This window comes from Lampetra planeri, chromosome 35 (genome assembly GCF_965212315.1).
Source record: "Lampetra planeri chromosome 35, kcLamPlan1.2.h2, whole genome shotgun sequence".
Lineage (NCBI taxonomy): Eukaryota > Metazoa > Chordata > Hyperoartia > Petromyzontiformes > Petromyzontidae > Lampetra > Lampetra planeri.
The window spans coordinates 2,535,760-2,548,822 of record NC_136141.1 but is presented as its reverse complement, the minus strand read 5'-3'; the positions used below and the strand labels follow the sequence as shown (position 1 = coordinate 2,548,822).

General features: G+C 43.5%; 1 protein-coding gene across 4 annotated transcripts in view; it reads left to right on the top strand.

The window, feature by feature from the left end:
- Positions 1-13,063, top strand: part of LOC144730254 (katanin-interacting protein-like) — a 32,628-nt gene that overhangs the window by 464 nt on the left and 19,101 nt on the right. For 2 of the 4 annotated variants that reach the window (XM_078610910.1, XM_078610912.1), the window contains exons 2-11: positions 634-731; positions 2,218-2,309; positions 3,993-4,144; positions 5,535-5,626; positions 6,407-6,541; positions 7,449-7,544; positions 8,170-8,443; positions 10,393-10,554; positions 11,284-11,438; positions 12,564-12,634. In XM_078610910.1, coding sequence (XP_078467036.1) covers positions 634-731; positions 2,218-2,309; positions 3,993-4,144; positions 5,535-5,626; positions 6,407-6,541; positions 7,449-7,544; positions 8,170-8,443; positions 10,393-10,554; positions 11,284-11,438; positions 12,564-12,634 — 1,327 coding nt within the window. Of the gene's footprint in view, positions 1-633; positions 732-2,217; positions 2,310-2,497; positions 3,750-3,992; positions 4,145-5,534; positions 5,627-6,406; positions 6,542-7,448; positions 7,545-8,169; positions 8,444-10,392; positions 10,555-11,283; positions 11,439-12,563; positions 12,635-13,063 lie in introns of those variants that run through there. The other 2 variants (XM_078610911.1, XM_078610913.1) reach the window with 2 other exon arrangements.

Genomic DNA, 13,063 nt, shown 5'->3' with positions numbered 1-13,063 from the left:
TAAATGGATGCGTCGCCCGATGCTGCTGCCAGGATGCAAAATGTTTTCGTGATATGTTGTAGGTTTAGAACACCACATTGACGGTAAGGTAAATAGTTGCAGTACATTGGCATGACTGCAACTCGCCATAGGAATGTGGATCTTTCACCATTGGCTCAAGAATCCTCGTGGGAATGAGTGCGCCTTCATTGTTCATTTGAGCGGAGAGGCATGAGAATGAAATGGGGGAGGCACACAAGCCTTTTGCTTAAAAAGTGAGACATTTCAATTGCTTAGTGGCATATGTCTGACCTTGGGTTGATTTTTTTTTGGGTTAGTTTGGAACTTTAACTTCTCCCACGTCTTCCCTGGCTTCTATGCCTATACATAAGCCGATTGCAGAAGTGCTTCCATTTCAAACTCATGACTTCTACAATCTCCTTGCCGTAGTCAAAATGTCTCACTCGTGTTAAATAAACGCGCTTGGTATAAGTACCGTGTTCATATTCTCAGCAGCCCTTCATGTATTCACTTTGACTTTTGACGACAGTATTCTACGTGGACTGAGAACAGTGGAGGCTAAGTATTAACAACGCCGGCTGCGGTCGACAGTGTTGTCATCTAAAATACATTGGTCTGCTGCTGTTCGTGAAGGGCGACACGGAGTGCTGAGGTGCAGTGAGGAGGAGGATGAAGAGGACAATGATGAGGAGGAGGAGGAAACGGCTGCCATCGCTAAACCGAGAGACGAGGTGCTCTTTGAGCCAGACCATGGCGCTGTTTGGTGATAGGCGACAACTGCATTATTGTCACCTCAAATGTGTTAACGCTTCTGAGTAAATATTCGTTATGCAGGCTGGGGACATTCGGTTGGTTAAACAGGACGTCGATTATTTTTTTCTTCACTTTGTAGTGTCTATCGGCACATTGGACAATGTGACCCATTTGGAACACTTGCAGGGTTAATGCGTTAGCGAATGTCCCGTGGCAAATGAGCGCAGGACAACTTGCTGAGTGATGTATCCACACTAATGGTGCTGCTCCATCCCGTGCACCCTGCCATAGAGATATTATCACATTGTAATCAATTTGAAACGTGTATAAAAAAACATTCTCAGTGCTGTAATTATTGCTAAAGTAAGTGAAGAATCAAATGGAATAAGATGGGTTTTGTTTTGCAGTCGTTAACTTGACTGGGACCATCAACTTGACAACATGATTTAATCGTGGGTGGGTGTCTGAATTTTAACCCAGGACCTCAGCAGTACCGGCTCAGAGCACTGATCCCTGAGCCCACCTGTGCTCATCGTCAATGGTTTAAGGTTTTACTCTATCATGGCAAAGCTGGGGTTAGAAGGTTTACAACATTTCAGTGAAAAAGAGGATTTGGTGCACACAAGCAATTTGTGTGACGTGGCCCTGACTGCTATTTGAATTCATTAGGTGAAGTGCTCGTTTATCCATGTGAAATCTGATCAGGAACATTTATTGATAAGAATTTGTATTTTGTGATATTTTGTTTGCGTACGTTTAGGGCCTTTTATTGTTTAAATGTTGTAGTTGATTGTTATGTTTGGTTTTCACTCACTCATTTATTCCACAATTCTTTATCTTTGTGAAAATGCATTGTAATATTCTTTTATTTAGACACTAAATACAAATTGCAACTACTGTATAACATTCTTATTGATAATGTAATTTTTTTTGTCTGAAAGATATGTATTGTAAAGCAGGGATTCTATTTAAATAGTGATTTTGTTGTGTAGTCTGGTGGCAACGGTACTGATGGACTTTGCAATTGGCAAGAGTAAGTTTTGCTTGTCAAATCTGATTTGCCTGCGCAATTACACATAATCAGTGTTATAAGCCTGTTTCACTCAGCCAGCCACTGCACCTGAAACGCATGAGGCTTTTAAACTGACAGCAAAGACACACACTCTATCCCCACCTTCCTGGGATTACAGGCCAGATTCACATATCTTCGAAACTGCCAAGTTAAGTGATGGAGACATCGGCATATTTTCCCCAAATATCAGACAAAAAGCAAGGTTCACCAGCATGTGTCTGGTCATAAAAGGCGATGATCGTGCAAAGTAAATTGTAGCTGTAGGTCTCATCACTGCACATTATTTCTTTGTTAACACTGTAATGGCTGGAAACTGCACCTCAGAGTACGATTTTTGTGAACATTAGCATGGCACTAAACTATGCAGAGTACGTGATGCGGTTCACTTACAGGGTTACTGCGAATGGCGACTGGCCAGAGAAGATGGTGTTGATTTTTCCACAAGAAACGACGAACTACTCATAGACTTGCAACAGCGGAACAGGTGATTATGTTTAAATACAATGAAACATAAAAACGCGTGGAATGTTTAGTGTACCAATATATGTATGTTTAAATTCACGATTATAACATGTTTCTGCTTATTCCAAGTTAAGGAATATGCTACTAAGTAATGCTTTTCTTTGACCCGAATTTTATGGGGGAGGGGGGGTGGTTATGCTTATTTGGCTTTGTTGGAACGCTGACATGGTGGTTTGCGTGCTGCGTAATGAACATCATTACCTGAGTTCAATTACAGGTCATAGTAGCGTTCATGGCGAGTCATATTTGAACCGTTCTTGGGCCTCTCCCCACCAGTTCGCACTGACCAACGTGGTGAAGTATGGTTAAACAACCCCTGTGACCCACACAATTTGGGAATTCCTTCATTCAGCAGCGGACTAACAAAAGGGCTCTAAATTCAGATTTGCAATCAAGTTGACCAACATGACTCGCATATTCTAGGTATTAATTTACAACATAAGGGCAGATTTTTGGATTTGCATTTTCCTTTCATGAAAAGATACGCATGGAATTAACTGATTGTATCCAGCTAGGTGGCAATGCAGCTTGAGCAATTAACCCACAGTTAGACGTTTGCGATTTACATTTTTTTCTGGGGTTGTTAAAATGACCACCACTTCGGACAGCTAACAGTCAGTGGTCATCTTATGGAGAGACTGGTCCCCGCTATAAAAATGAGGAAGTTCCACCACCCGCGCAGGGCTGCTGACACCGATGGAAGTGGATGTCACTGTATTGCTCATTTAAGCAGTGAGACACTTTGGTATTGTGCATCTCTCGTAAAAAAAAATTAAGAACAGATGTGAACAAGTCATTCACCAATCTAACTGATTGCTCAGATGGAAGGTGCTGTCTTGTACATTCTAATCAACGACAGAAAACCTTTGGGAGTTCAGCACAATTAAAATATGCAAATCGAGCTCGATCAAGATAGTGGGCACCTTTCTGACATTTACCCAAAAGACTTACTTCACAGGGCTGCAATTGCCCATTTGAGCAGCTGGTCACATAATCAACACACGTTGTCTCGAATGACAGCTTGCCCAACATCTAACGTCGCACGCAAGCTGCCTCCGTTCATGCTGCGATGAATGTATTTGTCTCGTCCCAGTGAGCACTTGCCACTTTTTCAAATTATTTTCTTGTAATTCGGCTCGACGGGATCAGTGAATATTCTGTCAATAATTACTTGGGTAATCGCGTTTGCTGGGCTGTTGTTTTCAGCTCGATTAAGTTACGTTGAGTGGAATGGTATGTTGATTGATTTCATGTTAATCTTTAACACAGTGCATTGCCTGAGCTAGTAGGCTGAACTACAGTGAAAAAGCCACACTTACCCTGTGTCCATTCCTCAACAGTTCACCTTTCGTGCAGCCAAGGTGACTTTTTAAATCCTACATCGAGGTGTAACATTTTCCCCGTGAGTTTATTAGGCATCAACACAGCATTATGTCACCTTAAATGAGTACCTGGCACAGTCTATAAACGTCAGCAATGTGGAGACAAAGGCAGCTGGACATAATGTAGATCACACCACCTCCTCGTGAACTTGGTCGGCCTTCGTAGGTGCTCGCAAACAGCACTTGCCCCAGTAAGCTATATTAGGTCTCTTTGTGTGTGTGCGCGCGTGCGTGTGTGTGTGCTGCGTTGAATTGCTGCCAAGGCTGCTGAGAAAGCTGCGAGTCAAGGACCCGCAACAAATTGAGTTGGAGAGGCTCGAGCAAGGGTTCTCCATTTACCTCAACGGGGCCAACGCGGACGGCAAACGGGTGACGCGGAAGGTCCAGCTCCCTCCCAGGAACGTCTGGACAGCAGGTACTATTGACAAATGTATACACTCAACATATGCACGTACAGTTTAACGCACAGGCTTTCGCGTCCAATTGTAAATGTCGTGAGTTTACTCTCCAACACACCGGTGTGCTGAAGTAGTAACTAATTGGCACTCTTTTAAACGTGACAAACTTTACTAATTGGCTGTATCGGGTGGTGGTGGGTTAACGGCACATTTATGTTGACACGTTTCTAACCCAAAAAACCCTTATTATGCACATGCATGTACAACCTCTTTTGTATCAATCGACTGCTGGATGAGGGCCACAGCACGCCATACAGATGGCTGGCGTTAATTGATCATGCTTCACCACGCTTGTTATTGCAGATTGAAGGTGGGGAGCATAGATGTCGGAGCATATAGTTACGTAGAAGTACTATACAATGATGGATTTGATGGACCGTCCTCTGCTGTCACAGTGTAGAACCACAACACATTTTCCAAGAACTTCTGAGATATGATGAGATGGGTGCATTTCCTGGGTTATTTGGTCAAAGGCAAGTATTCAAAGCACCTCTGTCTAACATGCGGCATTTGTTGCAGTCAATTGTTTATTTCATCTCGTTTGTATCGTAATTCTGGCTCTATTTTACAATTTAGTTAACTCCTTTAACATAGATAATAACATTGCCACAAAATTAGTAAATAATTTGTGTGCAATTATATTGTCAGCGTAAGAATCACTGCTGCAACTGATCATTGCACGGATATTGAGTATCTATTATAAAAGCTCAGCATTCTGTTTGTCCGTCAACTAAATTAAAGAGCCTTTCAGAAGGCCTGAATCAAAAAGATATAGAAAGTGGACCCCCCCCCAGATGTGGGGGTAAAACGTTGATCCAACAGGTTTACAATAAATTGTCGACCCCCCCCCCCCCACTACACACTCTACATACAATAGAGTCCGTAGTATCTGCACACAAGGGGTGGCAGGGGTGGGGAGAAGAGGATATCAGTGGGGGCGAGGCGCGAGGCGTCGAGAAGCATTCCGCAGGAGCTAGAATAAGGCGGCCATGGGCCAACGAAATTCAAGTAGTAGAAAAGGGAAGCAGTGGTTAGCGCAATTGATACCCGGCCATGACGATTGATACCCGGCCATGATGAGTGATATCTGAACCGGTTCTTGTCAAACCCGCTTACCCTTTCACCAGCCCACACTGACCAGCATGGTGAAGTATGATCATACAACCACCACGACCAACACGGTGTGGGGAGGGCCTTCATCCAGCAGGTGATTGACGAAGGCTCTCAGAGTGTGTGTGGTTTTGTTAGTCCACACGGGGCCTTCGTTGTGAAAGCAAATGGCGCTGGAAAGCCAGATGCTGTCGATGGCCTCCCTGATGAACGGCGATCCAATTTGCTTTCGAACAGGTCCCTCAAGGCAGGACAGTGACGTGACGGAGGGGAAGACGGGCAGGTCTCGCACTGCTCCTGGCAAATGTCAACGCAAAGGATGGCAGCAGGTTAAACGCACAGTGTGGCATGGCCCGAGGGTTCCACCTGGGTGTAATTGATGAGGCTTGAAGAGGCATTCCGGCTTCTCTTGTTGGCAAATGATCCTTGCAGGTTGTGTGCGTGCCCGCGTGTGTGTGGGTGTACGTGTTCGTGTGTGAGCGGGCAGGTATGCTTGTGTATCAGGGGGCGGTGGTGCAGTGGTTAATGCATTGCAACACCAAGTTAAATTTCTGGCCAAGGATAATATCAATGGGGAGTTATTACAGAATTGGTCCCAGGTGTCCTCTAGGATGACTCAGCCATAAATAGATGGTGTGGTGTGTGAACATCAAAGGCGAATGGGTGTGGGGCTAACCATGCCACCCTTCACACATGCCATTCTCACCTTAATAGATGTGCACAAACAACACTCGCCCCAACAGTCTACTAAAGTATATACAGGGGATCTGTGTCTTTTTTTGTGCAGGGAGAATTGTGGTGCAATGGTTTGCATACTCTCTTTGTTCTCAGTGACTTGCCTTCGATGCCGAATCATGGAAAACGTCAGTGGCAAATTGTATTTACACCTGCTCGGGCCTCTTCTAGATCATATCGGCCTTAAGTGATTATGTCTTTGGTGTATTAACATCAGTGCCGAGGAGATACAGATAAAGGTGGCCAGGCGTGATGCTGGTCACACTCCTACCACCTGTGCCATTCAGATCTTAATTGGTGCTCGCTAGCAGTACTTGCCTATCCCATAGGCTATACGGCTAAGTGGGAGATCATTGTGTGCGTGGTGTGAACAGAGTTCCGTTCAACTCAAGACGGACGGGGGAAACTGGGTGAGAGTGGCTGGTCCAGTAGAATACTCGGAGGACTTTGACCTGGATGCTGACACTACACTGGATGAAGAAGAAGCGGCTGTCAAAGATAGCCGAGATGTAAGCTAACTACCACATGCAAGAGGCAGTTAAATACGAGTGCTGAAGCAGTACTCAAAGGCATTCTAACCTCATCACATGCTGCTTTCAATGCACCGTTCCTCATTATGGTTTTCGAGTAATGTATCAGAGATTTCAAGATTTTTTTTAATTGAAGAATCCATTCACCTTTTATATTGTGGTGAATGTTACGTCTGCTATTGGCGACAAGGGTCAGGTATAACCAGAAAATATATAACTTCTCTGAATAAAAAAAATGTTGATTATTAAACAAGTGATTTGATGCATGTATCTTCAGCTTATTAATCTGCATTGATAACTCAATGCACCGTTACACCCTTAGAACTAATGCACCTCCGATTAGCACAGTTGGCTACGTACGGTGCGAAATAAGTTCGACATACATAGATACAACATTACTGTAACGATGACGAGTCTCTTCTTAAGTTTCGATCTTCATTCCATGGACATTTTTGGCTACCGATTGCATGCATCAAATTAATCAAAGTCCTTAAACGGGCTGATTCAATTCAACACGAGACTGTCCATTACTAAAGAAGAGATCACTTTTGCAATTGTTAATTTTAACTATAATCTATTTGAAAAGTTAACATGGATTTCTGTTTTAGTTCGAAACATAATCGAGTGACATCGGAATATGTTTGAATCAACATCACATTTGCTACATAACTAAATACACAATGGACACATTAAATAACTCTCGTTGATACATACCTAGGCTAGGAATACTGGGTTGTGCAACACGAATTTGAAATGTCTTAATATATATTTGAAAACATTTAATGTAATTAAGCTTCCAGCTTATGTCAGACAGCCTTGGAGAGCATCTACATTATGCTGAGTAGTTTTAGCTGTTTGCTCATTAGAATGTTCCGGTCTCTTCCAGAACGAGACGGAGTCAGATGCCTCAGGAGGAAAACACAATGGGGCGAGGAAATGCGAGCCACAAAATAAGCTCCTGCTTACTCTGACGGACGTCAAGGTATTTTTCATACAGAACAAAATTCCACACAAACAAAATAGATCAACTATAGGTTAAAATACATGCTTATAATCACACTACAGCTTTTCATGAAGCCTTTATACAGTGAATCTGGCTGAGTGACACGATTCTTATACAGCTCAACTGACCGTCTTTCTCACTAGCATACCTCTTGTAGACACATTGACAATAAGGTTGTATGAGGGATCTTACCTGGTAAAATAAAAAAAAAAGATATATATAAAATGTGTTTGGTAAAATAAATATAGTTTTAGTTGGAAATGTTTCTTTATTATGTGTTTATGGGTATTGGTGGCCCAGTACTTAATTAACTGTGGGAATTAAGTACTGTGCTGGTAAATTAAGTTTGATTCCTTGCCAAGCACAACTCAAGCAGTGGCTGAACTTGGCCATGTCCTCGACTTTTGGTCGTATCAAACGCAAACAAATACCTGCATTGGCAGTGTAGGCAAAATCAACATTGGGAAGACAAAAGGAGGCCTGGCGTACATAACCCTGTCCATGCGATCCTCTCGCGTGCCGTGGCAACCATAGCGCTAGCCCGTGAACGGCGCTCGTCCCAATGGAAGTGCGAGGCTAAGTCACGGTGCGGAATGCTCTGCAGGCTCTGCGCAAAAGTTTGGAATTCAGCCTGAGCACAAGCATCTCCGGCAAGAAACCCAAGGAGGGAGTCACTGCCATGGACTCGGACAAGAATTCTTCAGAGGACTCCATAGAGGAGGACCTCGACGGTGGCAGCTCACCGGGGAGTCCCGGGGAGCCGCAGGCTGCGGCGGCGCTTGGCCGGCCCTCTCATCACAAGGGCACAGCGGCCAAACCGTCGGCGGCAGCTGGCGTTGGCTCTGGGGAGCTCATTGTGCTGGAGTTTGCGCCAGCTGGTGTGTGTGCACACATTGACAGCGTTGAACGGTCGAGTTTAACTCGCTGTTATTTTGTTGTTATTATTTTCAACTAAGACAACATAACATGGGGCATTGCTATAATTTAAATATGTTTTATTAGCATGGTTGGTTTCACTTTGTTAATTTAATCAAAGATTGTTGCTTGGCTCATTAATTTGGTTCCGATAATAGACTGTTGATTGTCTGCGCTTCAGGCAGCTGCATGCAGGATTCGTCATGCAGGTTAAAGTCAAAGTTATTTTTCTGAGTGTGGAGCGGTTGCTCATACGATCTTTTTTTCAGCCCTCTGGCCAGGAGTGGAAATTCCACAATTTCTCGTTGTAAGGATGAATCGGTCCAAAGAATAAACCACTGTTGACTTCCCACAGAGTGGAAACACATTTTATAGACCCTGGAACACTGACCTCCCACTTAGATATGATTGTGAGACTCACTTGGATATGATAGTAAGACTCACAATCTAACTACTGTGCCATCTAACCATCTATTTATACGTACATTTGTGCGGAGTCATTTTGTGCATTTGTGCCTTTACAATGAAGACACCATCTCACATGTAGCAACCTGCCTGGACCCGAGTACCTTCTTCCCACCCATTTATCCTCCTGTCCTCTGTGGACAGAATAATTTGTTAATGTTTATTGCCCACATAAACTATTAATTTATTCAAGATTCTGTCTTAACTGATGTTGTTCGTTAAGAGCCATCTCTATTGTGATACTCAGGTTTTCAGTGGTGAACTATAACACAGGGGCCGTTTCAAGTATGCTGATATGTTCAGGATTTGACTTTGCTAATTCTTACCTGGATTAAGCATAACATACCAAGCAGGTGTGATTCATATACAAAGTACATTCTTTAAAAGGAAGATGCAACCAAAAATACGAGGTTTGTTGCAGAAAGTGATCTCAGTTGTATGTACTGGGATGGTTGAAATATATTTTCAGGTTGTTAATGAGAAAAACGTATGTATGCCTTTTTTACTGGTAGGAACCACCTGGTTCCACCAGCCCACAGGGGATTATTGTGTCCGTCCGTCGTGCATCCAAAAATGAAAGGGGTGGGGCTGGGTGGAGTGGGGAGGGGCTGGGTGGGGAGGGTGGGGAGGGGCTGGGTGGGGAGGGTGGGGCTGGGTCGGGGGTGGGAGGGGTGGGGCTGGGTGGGGAGGGGCTGGTCACCCCGTGGTGCCCTTATAAAACTCAACGTTTAACTTACTCACGCCGGCTTGTGCCCGCCCTCACAGTCGGCCATATTTGTGGAATACACCACGCCGCCGTTGACCCTGGCCATTGACCGAGCAACCCAACGTTCCTACCAGCTCCCTCCGCAGGAATGTGTTTTCCCCGTAGTGCAAATGTTCTACTGTTGTACATTGTCTTGTGGAGTGGTTCCACTGAGATAATAATCATTAATAATAATTCAAATTTCTAAAGCGCCCTTACACAATCGTTCTCAGTTAATCCAAATTTCTATTGTAAACTGTGAATTGTATTAAAGAGAACTTTAAAGTTGTTACAGTCACCTCCATTATAGATTTCTAGTGACATCACTGGAACAACATTGTTAATTTAAAATGTTGTAAATGCAGTGACATCACTAGATTACTATGGAGGGCCTCGATAGGATTTCAAAGTCTTTTTGCTAAATTAATAAGGCTTCAAACTCGTGTTAGCCAGCCTAGATATGGATCTACAAGTTAAGAGCTATTTTATGTGGTTGAGTCGTTGCATCTTCCTTTAAAAAAGAACAAGAAACCGCACATTCATGATCGGCGCATTCGCAACTACGTTCTGAAACCGATCTGGCCTGCTTTCTCCCCAATAAACAACGTGCTCGTAGCGGCAGAATAATAAAGCACTTTAATTATGCATCCTCCTTTTTGGCCACGTTTGGTTGGGTTACGGCCTTATTGAAATTCCTTTCAGGGGCTCGGAGGGAACGGCTGCTCTCTGCCAAGAGGAAAGCCGACGCCGACTCCGTGGTGCCCACCAAGGCGATGTTGGCGCGGAGTGGTCCGACCGTCCGTGCGGGTACTGTCATCCCGGCCTCCGTGCCCCAAGACGGGCGGAACATCGTCCTTCAGAGCGGTAGTGCAGCGTCTCTGCTTACAGCGCTGGGGTGTTTGTGGTGGGGGCGGGGAGAGGAGAGAAAGGCATCCCTTGTTCTCAGTGTGCGCGCGCACTTACACAATGCGGCTACACAAAAGGGTTTTGCCTTTCCGAATGAAAACCCACTCTTGGTTAGACCAGGAGATGGCTAACGCCACCGCTAGCGGTTGTGACGTTTGATAAGGTACTTGTTTACCTTGTGCGATGTTCAGTAAAAGTGATTGTGAGGTTTTTGTTCTCTGTTTTACGACACGGAGAGCAAGTGGTAGTAAAAATAACACCTGTATATATGTTGAACTTCTTTCGCACCGCACCTAGCCAACCGTGCGAATCAGAGCTGCGAGTGTTAATCGGACGTGCGGGGTGTCACCACCTGTTGTCACAACACTTGTTGTGACACCCACATCATTGTATCTAAATGGGACAGGCCTGCTTCTTTGAGTCTGATGGTTTTATTTATACGGGCCTCTCAATTATAGATTGGGCATTGTGTAGCACCTTGTGTGCTGTAGAGGCTGCCCGTTTAAAAGCAATTAAAGTATGAATTTGGCTTTAAAAAGACACTTAGAAATGCATTTAGTTAGCTCATATACATATATAATTGCATGTAATTAAAAGAAAACACTCGGGCATCGTGAACACAACTTTAAATAAGCACACTGGATGGAAACAAATGACAATGGTGGTGTTTTATTTTTTTTGTTCCAGGTTCATCGAAGGGAGTGGAGCAGCCCCTTTCAGCAAGCAGGCGTGGGGTCTCACAGGAGGCAGACCCCACCAACAGGGCCCAGGCTGTGGCTCAAGCTGTGAGGACAGAAAACCAATCTCTCATGACCTCTACTCCCACAGGAAAATCTGTGCAGGTGCCCTTGGCTGGATGTTGTTGTTGTTGTTTCCTTTGGCGGTGGTGTTGTAGAAGCAACCAGAATAGAATATCATGGCATTTGAATTCGGATGTATGTGGAGGTAGGATAGGGCGAAACGGTTTGGAATTTGGGAAAAGTCCGTGGCAAGAAAGTGTAATTGGAAAGAGGAAGTTGGAATTGTATGGGCACGTGGTAGGGGACTGTATGAGCAGAACTTGAAGAATGTGTGTTGTTCTTTATTAACAACTTCAGCATCTAATAAAAATAAAGAAGCGGTAGAATGGTGTGATGGCATCAACTTGGTAGAACATTCGACTCTTCATAAGAAGATAACCATTTTCAATTCCATTTGGTGATCAACGCTGCCCTTCTATCTGTTTGAAGTCGATAAAATAAGTACCACTTTGCGGCACGCTGACAGTTGTGCTATGGAGAAAACTAACCCCTGTTATGGGAATGTGAAATTGAAATGATTACTGTCCCAATGTTCTTTTAAGTATGGATACACTTAGGCTTTTGACGTTTTTGTGCTTAAGAGCGTCATTACACATTTCATTGCCATATTGCACATTAGCATACTTTTACACTTTAATTATGAACTGTACGATGATAATGCAACGGTATGTGCACAGCGAAATTGAGCTCCCTAGGCACGAGAAAACCTGGAGCAGTTACCCACCAACTTAACACAAATACCAGAGGCACAGATACGTTAATGATTGGAGGCGGCTGGGAAGGGTTTCGAGCAATACTCAAAAGACTACGTGCTTATTCACAGAGGGGAGGCACACTGCCAAAAAGTGTAATCTGGGGAGACCTGTTAGAGTGATGCAAGAGACAAAATGTTCAGCCCTTGCTAAGGTTGTATTTGGCTTAAGTGAGCACAAGCTGGAGAATAAACTTCGTATATTTTGTATTCATACACTGCCATTTCTGCTGCGCTTTGTAACATTAAGTTATTATTTGCGTGGTATTTTAAATGGATCGTCGGCGTGTTGCCTTGAGTTGAGTGTCCTACTTCATTGATGTTTAAAATTTTGGAACGTTGTATGCTTAACAGTCCAGCCAGTCAGTCATGCGTTACGTTTGTAAGCTGTGATTTTTTGTTCAATGTTTTTTTAGGCTAATAATTCACCCTCTGAAAACGACAGTGTCAGTAAGGCCGTGGAAAAAATTCAGCAAATGGATCTATGGTAAGGCCAGAGAGACTATTTCACAGTGGTTATTTCATTATAACTATTAAAAAGAATGACAATGATGTAATAACAATGATGAATATCTTTTTCCACAATTTGGAAAACAGTGATCTATAGTGACAACTGCATTTAACTCCCTACACTTTGAAATATGTTGTCAATGTGATGTTTTAATAACTCTAGCACATGCCTGTATAAACTGTATGATCTGATTTTAATAATGGTGTTCAATTACATTTACCAAATAACATTACTATGACATACTAAAGTAGCACTCAGCTCATATGTTTTCCCCCCAAAGTGCCATTTTAATGTCCTGTCATACACCATTATGTAGGATTGCTCTAAAGGATGATAATCAAGTTGTATTAAATCATTACAATTAGTATTTGGCTTTAATAAGTGGGAATGTATAAGTTTCATATA